At 45.1% G+C, this 19703-nt stretch overlaps 1 protein-coding gene across 4 annotated transcripts in view; it reads right to left on the reverse strand.

Moving 5' to 3' along the window:
* The window catches only part of GLT1D1 (glycosyltransferase 1 domain containing 1), a 121405-nt gene that overhangs the window by 93736 nt on the left and 7966 nt on the right, over positions 1-19703 (reverse strand). For all 4 annotated transcript variants that reach the window (XM_064379575.1, XM_064379576.1, XM_064379577.1 and 1 more), the window contains exon 2: positions 7097-7245. In XM_064379575.1, coding sequence (XP_064235645.1) covers positions 7097-7245 — 149 coding nt within the window. The remainder of the gene's footprint in view (positions 1-7096; positions 7246-19703) is intronic.

The following is a 19703-nucleotide window of genomic DNA, read 5'->3' on the forward strand; positions in this document are numbered from 1 at the left end:
TTAATTTAATTTTTAATTTTTATTTTTTGAGATAGAGTCTCACTTGGTCGCCCAGGCTGGAGTTCAGTGGTGTTATCTTGGCTCACTGCAGCCTCAGCATCCCGGGTTCAAGGCGCTACTCCTGCCTCAGCCTCCCAAGTAGCTGAGATTACAGGCACCACCACCATGACCAGCTAGTGTTTGTATTTTTAATAGAGACAGGGTTTCACCATGTTGGCCAGGCTGGTTTCAAACTCACGACCTCAAGTGATCTACCCGCCTCAGCCTCCCAAAGTGCTGGGATTACAGGTGTGAGCCACCATGCCTGGCCCCTCTCTTACCATTTTCAAGTATATAATACATTATTATTTACTACCATCACCATGCTGTGCAGCGGATCTTGAATGTTTTCCTCCTAACTGAAATTTTGTACTTTTTGACCAATCCTGAGCACCTGGTAGCCATCCTACTAACCTCCGCCTCTGTGTATTTGACTTTTGAGATTTCACATGCAAGTAAGATCCATGTGGTGTTTGTATTTCTGTGCCTGGCTTATTGTATTTCGCATTATGTTCTCGAGGCTCATTCATGTCGTCAGAAATGACAGAATATCCTTCTTTTTCCATTACATATATATACACCACATTTTCGGTATCCATTTACCATCAGTGGACACAGGTTGATTCCAGTCCTGGCTGTTTTGAATAGTGCTGCAGTGAACGTGGGGTTGCAGATATCTCTTCCACACACTAATTTCATTTCCTTTGCACATATACCCAGAAGTGGGATGGCTGGATCCTACGGTACTTCTGTTTTTCATTTTTCAAGCATATATCTGCAAACTCTTATTCACTTTTCAAAACCCTACTGAGTCATCCCCTCGTTTCTGAAGGCTTCTCCAAGTCTCTCAGAAGTAAATCCTTTCCCTTCCATGTCATGCCATATATCATAAGGTCTTGGGTTTTATTTGTAGACTGGAAGATTCTCTTATTTATGTCTGCACCCCTTGCTCTAATATGATGGCTATTCAAAGTTAGGTCCTCAAACAGCATTTGCTGAAATAAATGCACTGAGGATAAAGAGTGGCACACAGCTATTTTCCAAGGGGGCTGACTCAGAGCCACCCAGTAACCGGTCTTACTCATAAATCGGTGCTTGTGCTAGAATTCTGTCTCTCCCAGCTTTGTCTGCTGAGATAAACAGAAAATCAGTTTCCTAAACATGGCTTCTTAATCAGTCACCTGACCCTATCTGCTTCCTCATTAGGTTCAAGCCTAAAGCATATTCTTAAAAAGAAACAGAAGAGCTTCATTACCATACTCTCAGCCAGCATCAAATTAACTCATAAGTTTTTCCTTGTGTGCCATTTAGGGAATATAGGCAAGAGCCCAGAAAGCATACTACCTGTGAACAGCTTCTACTGTGTCTAAGTTAAGGACACCTATAAAGTTCTGTTCTTATACACTTGTAACGATGGATTGTATGCATGTCAAAAATATTTTACAGACATGCCCAAGAAGGAGAAATAAATACCATGTGTTACTTTGACATTCATATAATAATTGGTCCATAACTGAAAGAATCAAAGTTGATATTGTTCTTTAAAACATTTTCAGACTGGTTGCGGTGGCTCACACCTATAATCCCAGCACTTCGGGAGGCCAAGGCATGTGGATCACTTGAAGTCAGGAGTTCGAGACCAACCTGGCCAACATGGTAAAACCCTATCTCTATTAAAATATAAAAATTAGCTGGGCATGGTGGCACACACCTGTAATTCCAGCTACTCAGGAGGCTGAGGCAGGAGAATTGCTTGAACCCAGGAAGCAGAGGTTGCGGTGAGTCAAGATCGAGCCATTGCACTCTAGCTTCGGTGGTAAGAGCCAGATTCCGTCTCAATAAAACAAAAAATTTGCATTATGCCTGCAATATATCTGTAATGTATTTTCCATTATTTGCTTATTCTACTTAGCTATTTTACATGCTCAGCAAATACTGATTTTAAACAGAAAAGCAAACTTCCACTTGTCCAAGCTGTTAATGTTTTACTTAGCAATATTTAACATACACAGTTACATAAATGTGACTAGTTATTACTGATAATATGTATCAAAAGCTTTAAAAGTGCATATACCCTTTGATCCTGCAAGGCAATTTCTGAAAAATCCTAAAGAAAGTGGGCTCCAAAGGTTGACGCAGAAGCCTGTTCATCACACTGTTTATAACTGAGGGGAAAAATGGAAATAAGACGTGACCATTCATAACTATGCTGCAGAAGAACATTCAATGACAGAGGAAATATATGCAATAGATTTCTAACATGTTGCAAAGTAGCTTACTAAATTATAAGTATAATATGATTGCAATTTTTAAAATATAAACACAAACTGCAGAGCAAGACTCAGATACAGCAACATCTCTTCATTCAAAGCATTTATCAAAGTGCTTAGCACATACTAAATACTCCACAAAGAATTTTTTAATATCTTATATATAATAAATATATATATATAAATATACATAATTAAACATATAAAATATATTTGTTTTAATATATAGATAAATTTTTTTTTCGATACAGAGTCTCACTCTGCTGCCCACGCTGAACTGCAGGGGCATGAACTCAGCTACTTCAACCTTCGCCTCCCAAGTTCAAGCAATTCTCCTGCCTCAGCCTCCCAAGTAGCTGGGATTACAGGCACCCACCACCACATCCAGCTGTTTTTTTTGTTTTGTTTTGTTTTTTTGTATTTTCAGTAGAGACAGGGACTTCACCACGTTGGCCAGGCTGGTCTCGAACTCTTGACCTCAAGTGATCTGCCTGTGTTGGCCTCCAAAGTGCTGGGATTATAGGTATGAGGCACCATGCCTGGCCTACAGATATTTTTAAAAAGAAGTTGCAAGCTTATATTGTAAAAGTATATCTTTTTTGCAAAGTCAATTTTCAATAAAAAACAAAAACACACACACAAACAGTGGTCATCTCTGGGTGGCAAAATTGCAGGTGCCATATTACCTTCTTTGTATTTTTACCTAGTTTCCAAGTCACCTCCATAAGTAATTTAATACTATGCAGCCATAAAAAACAATGAGTTCGTGTCCTTTTTAGGGACATGGATGAATCTGAAACCATCATTCTCAGCAAACTGACACAGGCACAGAAAATCAAACATCACACGTTCTCACTCATAGGCGGGTGTTGAACAATGAGATCAAATGGGCACAGGAAGGGGAGCATCACACACGGGGGTCTGTTGAGGGGGGCTAGGGGAGGGACAGTGGGTGGTGGGGAGAAATGCCAGATATAGGTGATGGGGGATGGAGGCAGCAAACCACCTTGCCATGTAAGTATCGAACAACCCTGCATGATCTGTACTTGTACCCCAGAACCTAAAATACAATTTTAAAAAATGCCACAGGGAATACACATGATGGCATTTAAATTTATTGTTGTCATTCCTACATAATAAATTTTGGATTCTTTTGTTTAAAAATAAAAATAAAATAATAAAAATAAAAATACTATCTGAAAAAAATTAAAGTTAATAACTGCTATATATTTTAAATTACAGTTTAATCAATAGAAGGCTAAGAAATGCATAGTGTATGCACAGAATGAACTATCACACAGCCAGTTAGCCACGGGGTAGGGCAACTGGAAGTCTGCAACTGGTGCAGAGGAAGTCCCCGACACCTTGGTAAGTGAAAAGCTCACGGTGCACAGGGCAGGTCTTCTTACTGACAATGGTGCTAGTGCTTTTTACACATTATGCTACACAGAGATTTAACCTTCAAAAACACAACCCTGAGGAATGAACACTGTTTAACTTCCATATGGACAACGATCAGGAACGAACAAGCCAAAGTTTAACCAAATTTACTCAGAGTAGCATGGCTTCAGTTCTCAGTGTTTGTGAGACTGAGCAATGCAATTGATTTCTCCCCTGGGAACAGGTTGGTTTTGCAGAGGAATCCTCTCCATCTTCAACTCTTAGGAGAAGCAAACCTAACTTCAGATGACTTTGTGTTTATTTGTAGCAGAGATCAAGCATGGTAAAATTGAGAACTGTAAGTGAAGGAAAGAAAAACAAAAACCCAGCAACCTGACCAGGGGAGAAATGGGTTCTTGCCCATCTGTTAGTAGAATATGAACTGGAATAACCCTTCCATACAGTAATTTGTCAGTGTCGATCAAAACAAAAATTACACAGCCCTTTGGCCTACAGGTTTTCCCAGGAATTTATATTTCCAACATCCCCATACAGTGGAGTAAAGAAATATAATTGAAAATACTCCAGCTTCCTTGGAACAGCAAAAAAAAAAAAAAAAAAAAAAGAGAGAGAGAGAGACTTTCAATAAGTACGGTGCATTCTCAGTGGAATACCTCACAGCCAATAAAAAGAATATGATAGACATGGCTTTGTGGATTTGGAAAAGTAGCTAAGCTAGGAGTGAAATATACGGATCTAATCCCATTTGTGGGAATAAAATGTTCCACGTATGTGTGTAAAACACTTTAAAAGAAACAATAGGGGCCACACACAGAGGCTCATGACTGTAATCCCAGCACTTTGGAATGCCAAGGCAGGCGGATCACCTTAAGTCAGGAATTCGAGACCAGCCTGGCCAACATGGTGAAAGCCTGTTTCTACTAAAAATACAAAAATCAGCTGGGCGTGGTGACATACGCCTGTAATCCCAGCTATTCCAGGTATTCTAGAGGCTGAGGCATGAGAATCACTTAAACCTGCTAGGCAGAGGTTGTAGTGAGCCCAGATCATGCCACTGCATTCTAGCCTGGACCACAGATTAAGACTCTGTATCAAAAAAAGAAAAGAGAAAAAAAAGAAAAAAGAAGAAGAAGAAGAAAGAAAATAAAAAATAGATACCACTTTACAGAAAACAACACAACTTTTTTAGGGTGGGGAGGGAGGAGGGAGAGCATCAGGAAGACGAGCTAATGGACTCTGGGCTTAATACCTAGGTGATGGGATGATCTGTGCAGCAAACTACCACGGTACATGTTTACCTAAGTAACAAACCTGCACATCCTGCACATGTACTGCTGAACTTAAAAGTCAAAGAAAAAAAGAAAAGAAAGCAACATAACTCACAGTCAACAGAATCACTAAACTCAGTGCCAAGGCTCTGTGATTGCATAAAAGAGCTGCCAACAGTCAGTGACAACCTTTCAAAGGTTCCTGCTGAGCTATCAGGGGTCCACCTTGGGAACTGAGGTCTCCCACCAATGGCCTTGTGAGTGCACCATCATAGATGCACATCTGCAAGCCCCAGTCAAACCACCAGATGAGACTATAGCCTCATGGGAAACCCTGAGACAGACCGCCCAGCTAAGCTGCTTTTGAATGCTCACAGGAACTATTAGATAACAAATGTACCACTATAAGCAACTAAGTTTGGGGGGGTAATTTGTTACGTAATAATAGATAACCAATACAGTATATATATATTTCTAGGAGAATATACACAGGAAAATGATAACTGTGGGTTGCCTCTGGAAATGAGAAATAACACAATGAGAATAAGAGGCGGAAGACAGGCTTGCTTTTCATACTATACCACTCAGTTACATTTTACTCTACACTGGGGCAATTTTCATGTATTATCTGAAAAAATAAAGAACACATAGTAAGATGTGCCCATATATGAAGAGACTGTTCAGAGAGGGCTCAACGTCCTAAGGCACAGGAGGCAGGAAAAACAGCTGGAGCTTAAATAAGGTTTGATACAGTGTAAAGAAATTTTTTTAAAAAATCACCGTTAGCAAAAAACTTCTAAAAATTTTAGAAGTGTGACACATTTTGCTGACCAAAATTTAATTCTGGTGTGTTGATGACTGGAGCTACTTTTGATCCTCAAATGACATTCTATATATTCATATATTACCCTTAAAATGGTGCAGCACAAATGATACCACTACTGTGTCATTTAATTCATGTTTGAGGAAAGTCACTCAGGCTGAACAATAACAAAAATATCTGTCTTGCTTTATCTGGTGCCTCCTATACGCTCAGTAAAGTCAGATGGGTCTTCAGAGTGTTAAGAAAAATGTTCTGCAACCTGAAAATAAGGTCAAGAATACAATAAGAATAAATAAGGTGCACATGCATTTTCTTGCAATGTTCTAAGACACCACATTTAAAAGCGTCCTCCAAAAATTAATTTTCTGAGAGAGTGTATTGTTGTTTGACTTCATTATGTACTATTAATTGAGAGCTCATATTCTGTGAAGTTACAAGTCATTTGTAGTTTCATGTCAGGGAGAGATGTAAATCATTTCTGTCCTGTAGAAAAGATACTTCCAAAGCTTTGGGCCCATTGCCTTGTTGGATGTTAGTCAGTTCTGCAACTAACCTAGTGAATTTACTCTGATATTCTTTATCAAATTGCCGATTTAAACTCCAGTTGCTCAAATGTGCTTTAAACTGGTTTTAACATCTTAGTAGTTTCCTCATAAATTGATGGGTTGAACAATGACTTTCATAAGTGCCCTTTTATATTTGTAAAAGAATCCTTTTGAAAAAATATATTTTGAAAGATGAAATATGCATTGAAAAAATTCAGGGCCAGGCTTATGTCTGTGATCCCAGTACTTTGGGAGGCTGAGGAGGATGGATCGCTTGAGCGTTGCCCCAGTGTAGAGTAAAGGAGTTCAAAACCAGCCTGGGCAACAATGGTGAAACTCTATCTCTATAAAAATAAAAAAAAAAATTAGGGAACATGGTGGCATGCACTTGGGAGACTGAAGTGGGAGGACTGTTTGATCCCAGGAAGCGGAGGTTGCAGTGAGCCGAGATTGCATCACTGCACTCCAGCCTGGGTGACAGAGTAAGACCCTGTCTCGAAAAACAAACAAAATTCAGATGATACTCTTAATATGGTAAAAACAGCTTCAATACACATCCATTCTTGATTGACATAGTTGTAACATTTAAGAAAATTATGCATTAAGAAAACAAATCGAAGAGATTATTGCATGTCTCCCATTTCTGAATTGAATAAATAGGAGACATTTTTTCCCATATTATTGGACATTGCAGGCACTTCTGATTTTCAGTATTTCTGGTATTTTACTTTTGAAGAGAAAGAGGGTTACCTTGCAAAAGGCGGCCTGCCCTATAGAGATGAAGAGCCAGGGCAGCCTCGCAGTTCTCAGCCAAGATGAGGTTTGCAATCTCAGATGGGCTTTCAAAGTCAAAGGCATCTTTCAGAACGCACACATGCCCTGCAGCCTCTAGATGAGCCCTTTATCAAAAAATACAGAGAAAGGAAAGGAAGAGGGGAAAATGTTAATATGTAACAGGTTGCTGCTACAATTAAGGTGTTTTGTGTTTTTTTTTTTTGAGACAGAGTTTCACTCTTGTTGCCCAGGCTGGGGTGCATTGGTGCAGTCTTGGCTCACTACAACCTCCGCCTCCTGGGTCAAAGCGATTCTCCTGCCTCAGCCTCCTGAGTAGCTAGGACTACAGGCACACATCACCACGCCTGGGTAATTTTTTGTATTTTTAGTAAAGACAGGATTTCACCATGTTGGCCAGGCTGGTCTCAAATTCTTGATCTCAAGTGATCCACCTGCCTTGGCCTCCCAAAGTGCTGAGGTTACAGAAATGAGACACAGTGCCCAGCTGCTATGATTAAGATTTTACATCAATTCCATAAGATTAATTATTTACTGAATTGCCCTTTGTAAGCACCCTGCCTCAAAATACATGAGAAGGCCCAGAGTCAATGACATTAACCATTCATCTGCCAGTCTCAGATATGCAGGACTGTGGCTAGGACCAAGGCCACTGTAAGGAAGGCTGATTCTGGAGGCCTTGACAGCCTTCAGCCATGTGACACCCACTGCCCTTTCCAGTGGCATTTGCCATACCAGACAGCTCCTTTTCTATCTCCTTAATTCCATGTTTTTTCTCCTGTCCCTGAACTGTGGTATCTAAAGATTGTTTTCAGGCCTCTGTTGCTCAGTTCTCTGAAAAGACTTCAAAAGTCACCTATTAATATAGCTTCAAAAAATACTTCCTGTTCTTTCCATTCTACCTGCTACACACACACACACACACACACACACACACACACACACACAGTATTTATGTCTTTCAAACATTTCTCTTTCTCTCCACCTTAGTTTAAATTTCTGGTAACATAAATATAAAATACAAACCTCATAAACAAAAAAGAAATTTTTTCAAAAGTGACAACATAAACAAAATCAGAAGACAAATGAGAAACTGGGGAAAAAACTATTTACAACTCTTACTAAAGAAAAAAAGTTCATCTGCTTAATATGTAAAGAGCATTTGTCAATCAATAAGAAAGAAAAAAGCTAACAACACAATAGGAAAATAGAGATGAAAGCTGGGTGAGATGGCTCACGCCTGTAATCCCAGCACTTTGAGAGGTTGAGGCAGACAGATCGCTTGAGCCCAGGAGTTTGAGACCAGCCTGGACAATAGAGTGAAACCCTATCTCTCCAAAAAAAAAAAAAAAAAAAAAATGAGCTGGGCGTGGTGGCACATTCCTGTAGTCCTAGCTACTTGGAAGGCTGAGATGAGATGACTGCTTGAGCCTGAGAGGTTGAGGCTGCAGTGAGCCATGATTCTGCCACTGTACTCCAGCCTGGTGTTGGAGTGAGACCCTCTCTCAAAAAGAAAAAAAGCAGGAGGGGCCAGCCTCAGTAGCTCAAGCCTGTAATCCCAGCACTCCAGGAGGCCAAGGCAGGCAGATCACTTGTAGTCAAAAGTTCGAGACCAGCTTGGCCAACATGGTGACACCCATCTCTACTAAAAATACAAAAATTAGCCGGATGTGGTGGCATGTGCGTGTAATCCTAGCTAGTAGAGGGGCTGAGGCACAAGAATTGCTTGAACCTGGGAGATGGAGGTTGCAGGAGCCAAGATCACACCATTGCACTCCAGCCTGGGCAACAGAGTGGGGCTCCATCTCAAAAAAAAAAAAAGAAAAAGAAAGAAAGAAAAAAAAAGAAAGAAGGAAGGGAGGGAGGGAAGGAAGGGAAGGAGGGGGAAAAAGAAAAATAGAGGTGGGCACAAAATTGCTGTCCATAGAAAAAGAAATACAACTGAGCTTCTGAACAAAGAAAATGATGCTCAACATCAGCCATCCTTTTAACCCAGAAAATCTGTAAAGACTAAAAAATTGACCTGGGGCTTCCTGAAATAAACACTCCTGTACATTACCTGTGAGACAGCAAATTGGTACCTCTCTGGTGGGCAATGCAACTTCAGCTAGAAAAGCTGAAATGCACAAATCCCGTGTCCTCTGCTGGAAAACCAGCCCAGCAAAAGCTACGACGTGCCCTTCATTGTCGAAGACAATTTGGGTTGAGTTTTCAATTCAACTGAGCTTTCAATTCAATTCAATTACTCGAGGCGAAGGATCTCTAACCCACACCACCATCATAGCTTAGCGCCCTTATTATTAGTTTATACACAGCCCATCGCAGTCTCTCCTGCCCTCAGTCCTTCCACTATGACAGTCCTTTGGCCTCCCCAGAACTCCAGATCAGTGACCTCTACCCACTATGACTCCAGTCTTTTCTCCCAATTCTGGTGAGATTTCATGCTCCACCATTTCTATCACTTTCCTGTCAACGTCTTAACCACTCCCATCCCCCAGTCTTTCTGGAGCAAGCATGAGAGCATCTGGCACGATGCCAGCCCTGGAGACTCTCCAGGTCAGCTTTCTCCATGGCAATCCCAGGTGCCGGCACCAGCTGGGGACCCCCCGAGGCAGAGGGTAAGCCCTGGAAATGTGAGATGGGGTCCTACGGGGCTCACTGCTGCACTGGCACCTCCCCTGCATTTTCAGTGACCAGGTGCACCTGCTGTATGCCCAGCACCGTCAGGGCACCGAGGGTTCAGTAAGGAACAAAATATGAACAAACCCCTGATTCCGGGGAGGCCAAAGGGCCAACTCTGTTTCTTTTGAGGGGGGTGAGGGGACAGAGTTTCACTATTGTTGCCCAGGCTGGAGTGCAATGGTGTGATCTCAGTTCACTGAAACCTCCACCTCCTGGGTTCAAGTGATTTTCCTGCCTCAGAGTAGCTGGGACTACAGGCACCCACCACCATGCCCGGGTAATTTTGTAGAGATGGGGTTTCTCCATGTTGTTTCAGGCTGGTCTCAAATTCTTAACCTCAGGTGATCCACCCACCTCGGCCTCCCAAAGTGCTGGGATTACAGGTGTGATACACCGCACCCAAGGCCAACTTTCTAGAACAGGGAAAAGGTCAGTAAGCCAGAAAATTCAGCCAGATCTCCTCTACGTCAGAGGCAGGTTTGTGCTCTGGAGGAAAACCAACAGCCCCAGGGAGGCAGGGAAGAGTGTGTGGTGAAAGGGGCTGCCGTTTGAGAAGGGTGGGCAGGGGAGGTCCCGCTAAAGAAGGTGACATTCAAATAAAAGCCTGAAGGTGGCTGGCACAGTGGCTCACGCCTATAATCCCAGCACTTTGGGAGGCCAAATCGGGCAGATCACCTGAGGTCAGGAGTTTCAGACCAGCCTGGCCAACACTGTAAAACCCCATCTCTACGAAAAATACATAAAATAGCCAGCTATTGCGGTGCATGCCTGTAATTCCAGCTACTCGGGAGGCTGAGGCAGGAGAATCACTTGAACCAGGGAAGTGGAGGTTGCCGTGAGCCAAGAAAGTCCAGCACACGGAAGTGGAGAGCAGAATGGTGGTTCCCAGAGGCTGCTGTGGGGTGTGGTGGGGGGCAAGAGGAGGAACAAGGTGTACAGCATGATGATCATTGTCAATAATAACATATTGTATATTTCAAATTTGCTTATTTAAAGAAAGATTTTGGGCCAGATGGGGTGGCTCAGGCCTGTAACCCCAGCACTTTGGGAGGCTGAGGCAAGTGGATAACCTGAGATCAGGAGTTCGAGACCAGCCTGGCCAACATGGTGAAACCCCATCTCTACTAAAAATACAAAAATTAGCCGAGCGTAGTGGCAGGGGCCTGTAATCCCAGCTACTCAGGAGTCTGAGGCAGGAGAATTGCTTGAAGCTGGGGGGTGGAAGTTGCAGTGAGCGGAGATCTTGCCACTGCACTCCAGCCTGGGCGACAGAGTGAGACTCCCTCTCGAAAGAAAAAAAAAGGTTTTATATGTTTTTGCTACAAAAAATACTAAGTACAGTCATCCCTGGGTATCTGTTGGGGACTGGTTCCAGGACCATCGTGGATAACAAAATCCAGGGATGCTTAAGTCCCAGCTATAAAATGGCATAGCATTTGCATATCACACACACACCTCCTCCCATATACTTTAAATGATCTCTAGATTACTTATAATACCTAATACAATGGAAATGCCATGTCAGTAGTTGTTATGCTGCATTGTTTTGGTGTGTTTGTTTTGTTTTTGTTTTTTTTGAGGCAGAGGAGTCTCGCTCTGTTGCTCAGGCTGGAGTGCAGTGGCATGATCTCGGCTCACTGCAACCTCTGTCTCCTGGATTCAAGCGATTCTCCTGCCTCAGCCTCCTGAGTAGCTGGGATTACAGGTGCATGCCACCACACCTGGCTAATTTTTATATTTTTAGTACAGACGGGGTTTCACTGTGTTGGCCAGGCTGTTCTCAAACTCCTGTGACCTCATGTGATCCGCCCAACTTGGCCTCCCAAAGTGCTGGGATTACAGGAGTGAGCCACCGTGCCCGGCCTGTATTGCTTTTTATTTGTATAATTATTTTAACATTTTGATCTGTAGTTGCTTGGAGCTGCAGACGTGGAACCCACAGATACTGAATACCAACTGTCTTCCAGGCGATAGACATGTTCATTAGTGTGATATAATCATCCCGCAGTGTGTTCATAGTCCAAAACATCACATTGTATCCCATAAATATCACAATTACTAGTTATCAAACTAAAAATGGTAATGTGAATTCTAAAAATACATAAATTCAAATAAACAAAAAATCACCTCAGTGGGAAAAGCAGGTGCTGTGGGGCTGACATGGGATGTGCTGGGATTTGGGAGGTCACGGGGTCTGGGAAGGGTTTGTCACTGAGGGGCCCACAGCACAGGGCATGGCAGGTCCTGGCAGAAGCCTCGGCGTGTGCTGGGTATGAAGCAGAGGAGACGCAATCTGGCTCAGCAAATCAGCACACTCAGCCTGCCTGCTGTGTTGAAAGTGAAAAGAGGCCGGACGTGGTGGCTCACGTCTGTAATCCAAGCCCTTTGGAGGCCAAGGCGGGCGGATCACCTGAGGTTGGGAGTTCAAGATCAGCCTGACCAACAGGGTGAAACCCCATCTTAAAAAAAAAAAAAAGAAAGAAAGTGAGAAAAGACAGGCTAAGAGGCTTGGCAATGAGCCAGGGAGGGCTGGGGTGGTGACACCTTCCCTCTCCTCCAGCCTCTGAGGTCCTTAACCATCCTGCCACCAGTAGCTCACACCCTTGCCTCCTCTATAGAGAAAATTACAGTTGCAAGACAGCCATACCCTCAAGTGCCTCCCCCAAGCCCACCCCGCTGGCACCTGCAGGCCTCTGGGCCTCTCCCAGGGGTCCCAGCAGAGGCTGCACTCCTTCTCCAGCCCCACCCTAATGCTCAGGCTGAGTTTCCCCCCGACAGCCCTGCCTCTTCCTGTTTCCTCTTCTCACTCACCTTCAGGCAGCATGGGCTATGCCCAAGCCCCTTCCAAGGTTTCCTCAGCAACCCAGCATCCTCCCCAGCCAGGCTCTGCTCTCTCCTCCCCTATCCATCACAAAAGGACTTCTGGCTGGGTGCGGTGGCTCATGCCTGTAATCCCAGCACTTTGGGAGGCCAAGGCAGGCGGATCACAAGGTCAAGAGATCGAGACCATCTGGCCAACATGGTGAATTCCTGTTTCTACTAAAAATACAAAAATTATCTGGGCATGCTGACGGGCACCTGTAGTCTCAGCTACTCAGGAGGCTGAGGCTGGAGAATCACTTGATCCTGGGAGGCAGAGGTTGCAGTGAGCCAAGACTGTGCCACTGCACTCCAGCCTGGTCACAGAGCGAGACTCTGTCTCAAAAAAGAAAAAAAAAAAAAAGACTTTTGGAAATGAAAGTGTCACACACATTCACCAGCTCTGTCTCCCGTGCCTGCTCACTCCTGGGCTTCCACCGGCCACCACTCCTGTGGAACAAGATCAGACAAGATCTCCACGGATGTTCAGGTGCCAACTCCCATTGCCCCTTTCACCTCTTGAGCAGATGGACCTGTTGGCACCATCCAGCATCGCTAACCGGCTCTCCTGCTTGGGAAATTCCTCTTCTTTGGCTTCCCTAAATTTTCTGGATTTCTGGGGCCCTCTGCCTTCCCATCCTATCTGCTTTCTGATCCTGTTATCTCCCAGTCTGCCACCCCTAGTTCAGTCCTAAGCAAACTTCATCCCAGCCTCAGCTTCTCATCTTCAGCCCAGAGCCTCTCTGAGCATCCGTGGGTTCCAATTGCCCCAACTGAAGAAAAATGTAGTGTGTCACCTGACAGGCACCTCACACTCAGCATGTTAAAACTCTCCTGCCCTAGCCAAGCTGGCATCAGCCAGTATTCCACATGCAGGGACCTGCCCAGCATGTACCCAGTGGCACCAGCCAGACCCTGGGAGGCCACCTAGAGCTCTTCTCTGCCCCCTGCCACGGCATCACAGGGTCCTTCCACATAGAATTCCAATCTGTATGCTTTTTTTTTTTTTTTTGAGATAGAGTCTTGCTCTGTCACCCAGGCCGGAGTACAGTGGCGCAATCTTGGTTCAAACCTCCATCTCCCATGTTCAAGCAATTCTCCTGCCTCAGCCTCCCAAGTAGCTGGGATTACAGGTGTGCACCACCACACCCAGGTAATTTTTGTATTTTTAGTAGAGATGGGGTTTCACCATGTTGGCCAGAATGGTCTCGAGCTCCTGACCTCAGGTGATCTGCCCACCTCGGTCTGCCCAAGTGCTAGGATTACAGGCGTGAGCCACCAAACCCAGCAGATCTATACACTTTCTTTGTTCTTAAAGCAGCAACCTCTATCTCTCATCCTTCAATCCTGACAGCTTTAAACCCAGAATCTACAAGGTGACAATGACAGTGACCGGATGCCGCCCCCGAGCCTGTCCACTGGACCTCAGCCAACTCCTCTGTGGGGTCTCACAAGCTCCTTCCTGGCTCAGGGCATCCTCCACACATACAGTTCCCTCTGCCCGGAATGCACTCCCAGCCTCCACCCTCTCTCCTCGCTAATGGCCCTGATGGCCCCAGCTGAAGTTACTTCCCACACACAAATGCTCACAGACGACTACTCAGGATAACCCTAAAGTGGAAATGTCCCAGAGGCCCTCCATTCTCCAGTTGAGGAGTGGACAAGCAAATGTGTACATCCGGCCGATGGGACATTCCTCGGCCACATGGGAATGAAGGACTGATGCTTTAGGCCAAGCCCACAAAAGGGACCACATGGCATATGATCCCATTCCTACAAAACATCCAGAATAGGCCCATTCCTGGAGACCAAAGGAAGCCAACCATTTGCCAGGGGCTGGCGGAGGAACGGAAGGGGAGTGACTGCTGACAGATATGGGTTTCTTCTGAGAGTGATGGAAATGTTCTGAAATTAGACAGGAGTGACGGTTGCGTGATTTTATGAATACACTAAATCCCTGGTATGTACACTTTAAAAGGATGAAGGTTATGGTATGTGAATTATATTTCAATTTTTTAAAAAGACTATTTTTTTAATGGGGCTGGATACAGTGGCTCACATCTGTAATCCCAGCACTTTGGGAGGCTGAGGTGGGCGGATCATTTGAGGTCATGAATTTGAGACCAGCCTGATCAACAAGGTGAAACCTCATCTCTACTAAAAACACAAAAAATTAGCTGGGCATGGTGGCGGACACCTGTAATCCCAGCTACTCAGGAGGCTGAGTCAGGAGAACTGCTTGAATCTGGAAGGCAGAGGTTGCAGTGAGCCAAGATTGTGCCACTGCACTCCAGCCTGGGTGACAGAGACTCTGTCTCAAAACATAATAATAAAAATAAAAATAAACTGTATGTCAAAGAAGATGTTATTTCTGGAAGAAGACTTCCCAGACCCTGGTTGGGGCTCAGAGAAAAGAAACCCCAAAATGAAGGCCTTGGCAACTCTCTCTGACACTTTCCCGCCCCCGTCTCTGGCCCCTCATTTTCCCCAGAGGTTACCCAGAGAAACTAGAATTCCTCTTCTCCACGGTGGTTCATGGAAACCAGAACTCCTTCTCCCTAAAACCAGTCATAAAACCCAAAATTATTACTCTAACTTTACCCTGCCTTCCTTTGTAAAACCTGGCCATAAAGAAATTATCCAAACTACCTTGTTTGACTGTAGGTCATAAAACCCCCATTCCAGAGAGGGCCTTGTACCCAGAAGGAAGGAAGGCTGCAGAGAAGCCAAGAAGAATCCAGACAGGCACGCCTTGCTGGGCTTCCCCAGGCCGTCCATCGGTGCTCCATCAGACCCTCTTTGTCTGATCCTATTTCTATGTGGCTGTCTGTGCCTTGTTGAACCTAAGCAGAAATTGGACAGTCTCTCATTTCTCTTTGGGGCTTAGGCTCCCATGTCACGTAAAACTATGACCAATACAGGTGTGTGCATGTCCCCCATGAATCTGTCTTTGGTCAGCTGGTTTTCAGTGAACCTTCAGTGGGAAGGGAGAGTTCTTCCTTGGACCCTCTGTCCTCTAGAACTAGGTCAGCTCTATTCAGAGTCCTCTCTCTGTCATCTCCCTGCACTTTTTGGTCACAGCACTGATCATATCACAATCAGATAAATGTCTGGGTAATTTCATGCTTGTGTCTGTCTTCCATGCTGTCATGCTATACTTGTCTTCCAAATGACAATGCTTAGGATTGAGCTGACATGCAGAAGCTCTCTGTGGTTGAGCGGCTGCCGCCTGAGGGCAGGGGCTGCATGATGCCAGCTGTGTAGCAACTACCCAGCACTGTACCCATGCAGATGCTCAAAAAATATCTGCTGAATGAAGATATTAACAACTTTCTTTTTCTGTGTGTGTGTGTGTGTCTGTGAGAGAGAGAGAGAGAGAGAGAGAGAGAGACGGGGTCTCATTCTGTTGCTACCCAGGCAACAGTGGTGCAATAATGGCTCACTGCAGCCTCAACTTCCCCCGGCTCAAGTGATCTACCCGCCTCAGCCCTTGAGTAGCTGGGACCACTATGCTCAGCCAATTTTTGTATGTTTTGTAGAGATGGGGTTTCACCACGTAGCCCAGGCTGGTCTCAAACTTCTGAGCTCAAGCAATCTGCCTGCCGCAGCCTCCCAAAATGCTGGGACTACAGGTGTGAGCCACTGTGTCTGGCCTCAATGGCTATCTTTGAAAGTGGAAAAAATGGTAACAAAATCTTAAACAAAAGAAAATGGAAAAAAATAAAATAGCCTCCAAATCTTGACTTCATATGCACTCACAATTTCCTTTGACTCCTTGAAAGAAAATATCGAGAACTTTTCCTCATAGTTTCTTTTCTTCCCAAATGCTTGGCAATCACAGAGAATTCACAGAGGAGACCAGAAAGCAGCTGGGCTTGGAAGGAAAGCGCTGCCTCGTATGCAAGCAGTGTTTACATTTCTTCCTTTGCTCCCTCCTTTCTGCTCAATGCTGTTTAACGCTCCAATCCGCCCGCCTTATCTGAAGTGCTTCCCGTCCAGACAAACACACTTTAGTACTCCACATTCCAGACGGAGAAACAGAAACACGCGGTCACCGCCCCTCTGCACAAAATCCAGCTATCAATGTGACGACATTTGCTATCGTTCTAATGTCAACACACTCCCGGCTGGACTGGTCGGCCCCTCGGAGTTCCCTACTTTGTTCTTTACACGGCCGTCTTCATGCCTTTCCCCAGTACCCTCGGCAGCTCTGCAGACAACACACCAGGCATGCAACTCAGTTATCTAGCGAGTATCTGACACCACCATGTAGAGCAGGGGTCAGAAGGCCTTTCCTGGAAGCGGACAGAGAGGAAACACCTTTGGGTTTGTGTGTCAGAGGGTGTCTGTTCTAACTACACCATTCTGCCCCTGAGAAGCAGAAGCAGAAACCCAAACAACGCGTGAGTGCGCAGTATCGCTGGGGCTGCTACAACGTTATTTACGATACTGGCAGGGAGGCTGCATTTCGCCCCTGGACGGGCGGCGCTTTTTTGCCCCCGGACGGGTGGCGCTTTTTCACTCAGGCTTTAGAGGATGAGTTCAATGTCTCCGAGGACTAGCCTCCTATTTTAGCATCACAGGGGGCCCTTTGAAACAACTCCATGACTTGCTCTCTGTGAGTACTCTTCACATGTGCTCCTCGTGCAGTTGACTCCCCCTCCGCAGGTGAAATGAACTTTGTTCTCTGGGTTTCGGACTCTATTTTTTCACTTACCACAGCTGCTTTTAATTTTGAACTTCACTGTTAGAAACTGACCTAGACCAATTTGCCTGGTTCTATGAGGATGGCCTGGCTCTCCTGGCAAATGTTCATTCTCAGGGGATCGGAGCGGGGCGGGGACTCTGTGACTTCTCCCCAGCTCACCACTGGGTGTGCCCTACAATGAGATGAACTCTCAGTCCAGATTCAGCCACGCACACACAAACGGTCTACTCTGCCGGGTGGCACACCTCTCCGTGTTCTCCAAGGGTGGAGTCTACACTGGACCGTACTGGCAGCCACACCAGCCAATCTAGTTGAGGCAGATGACAGACGGTTATGGCCAGGACACAAGACCAAATAGAGCTGTCAATCTCAAGGGCTGCCCAGCAGGTGAGGGCTCTCTGACTTCTTGGTCAAAAGCCTGTGTCATCTTCCCAGTGAAACACGTATCTTAGAAACCACTCATTTTTTTTGTTGTTGAGACAGAGTCTCACTCTGTTGCCCAGGCTAGAGTGCGGTGGTGCAATCTCGGCTCACTGCAACCTCTGCTTCCTGGGTTTAAGAGATCCTACTGCCTCAGCCCCCTAAGTACTGGGACTACAGGCGCCTGCCACCATATCCAGCTAATTTTTGCATTTTAGTAGAGACGGGGTTTCACCGTATTGGCCTGGCTCGTGTTGAACTCCTGACAGGTGATCTGCCTGCCTCGGCCTCCCAAAGTGCTGTGATTGCAGGTGTGAGCCACCCCGCCTGGCCTAATTTCTGGATGCTTTATGCTAATGAACAAATCTTCTGATGTAGGTTTCTAATGTTATAGTGCTTAGGTGCCACATTAGGGTATTCAGAATACTCACTAGCAGCTCACAGGTTATACTCAAAGAAAATTTACATACCCTGAAGAATATTTAAAGTGATACACAGGCCGGGCGCAGTGGCTCACACCTTTAATCCCAGAAGTTTGGGAGGACAAGGCGGGCGGATCACCTGAGGCCAGGGGTCCAAGACCAGCCTGACCAACATGGAGAAACTCCGTCTGGACTAAAAATACAAAATTAGCCAGGTGTGGTGGCACATGCCCATAATCTCAGCTACTCGGGAGGCTGAAGCAGAAGAATTGCTTGAACACGGGAGGTGGAGGTTGCAGTGAGCTGAGATCGCACCATTGCACTTCAGCCTGGGTGACAAGAGAGAAACTCCATCTCAAAAAAAAAAAAAAAGGTGACACACAGACAATGTAACATTGATTCTCAAGTTACTGATCTCCCGATTTTTTTGTCCAAGAAATCCTTTATTCCAGTCTATCACCTACATCTTCTAAAAGGCTACTACACAGCAGAAGCCTTAGATTTCCCTGTTTTTTTTTTTCCCAATATTTTCCCTCTATAATGAAGGAAATCATGGGTCTTTCTCTCCCTCACTCCCCACACTCAACTGCCAAGGCCTGTTCATTTTACTTCTTAAATATGCCAAACCCAAACGCATACATGATATTCAGCTACACACAAATCTCATGGTCTTTCACGGTGCAATCCTGTTTTTGGCACAAAATCGGTGTTGCGTGGCCCTGTCTCTCCAAGCCACATCTAGAGAAGGTTCATCAGCAAAGCACTACTCACAAGTGGAGTGGAGTCACTTGTGGGGAGGGGCTGTCCTGTGCACTACCGGGTGCTGAGTGGCATCCCATCAATGCCAGTAGCCCCCAACACTAGCTGTGACAGCCAAATATGTCTCCAGACCTCACCCAACGACCCCGGGGGTCGACATTGCTCCCCCTCCTTGGCACATCCTCTCTGCCCCAGTGACAGAGTCACTGATCTACAGTATTCTCTGCTGTGAAGGCTGCGTGATTCTCAGTTCTAGAAGAGATATTCTCTTCCCGTTCCATCAGCTGACCCTCTGCCTAAGACACCTTCTGCTCTGTTCTCCCACCTCACTAAGCTCCATTATTCTAATCAATAGCTCACATTCATTAAGTGTATACTATTGTTGATGAAGAGTTAAACTTTGTAAAATATTTTAAGAGATTTATTCTGAGCCAAATATGAGTGACCCAGACCTCAGGAGGTCCTGAGAACATGTGCCCAAGGTGGTCAGGGCACCGCTTGGTTTCATGTATTTTAGGAAGGCATGAGACATCAATCAAATTCATTTAAGAAATACATTGGTTTGGTTCAGAAAGGCCAGACAGCTCAAAGCAGGGGGTGGGGGGAGGGAGGAGGGGCACTTCCAGGCAGTAGGTAAATTTAAACATTTTTGGTTAACAATTGGTTGAGGCTTGTTTTAGGACCTGGGATCCATAGAAAGGAAATGTTCATGTTA

Source organism: Aotus nancymaae, unplaced genomic scaffold (assembly GCF_030222135.1).
Source record: "Aotus nancymaae isolate 86718 unplaced genomic scaffold, 86718_ANA_hifiasm-v0.15.2.pri h1tg000021l, whole genome shotgun sequence".
NCBI classification, from domain to species: Eukaryota; Metazoa; Chordata; class Mammalia; order Primates; family Aotidae; genus Aotus; species Aotus nancymaae.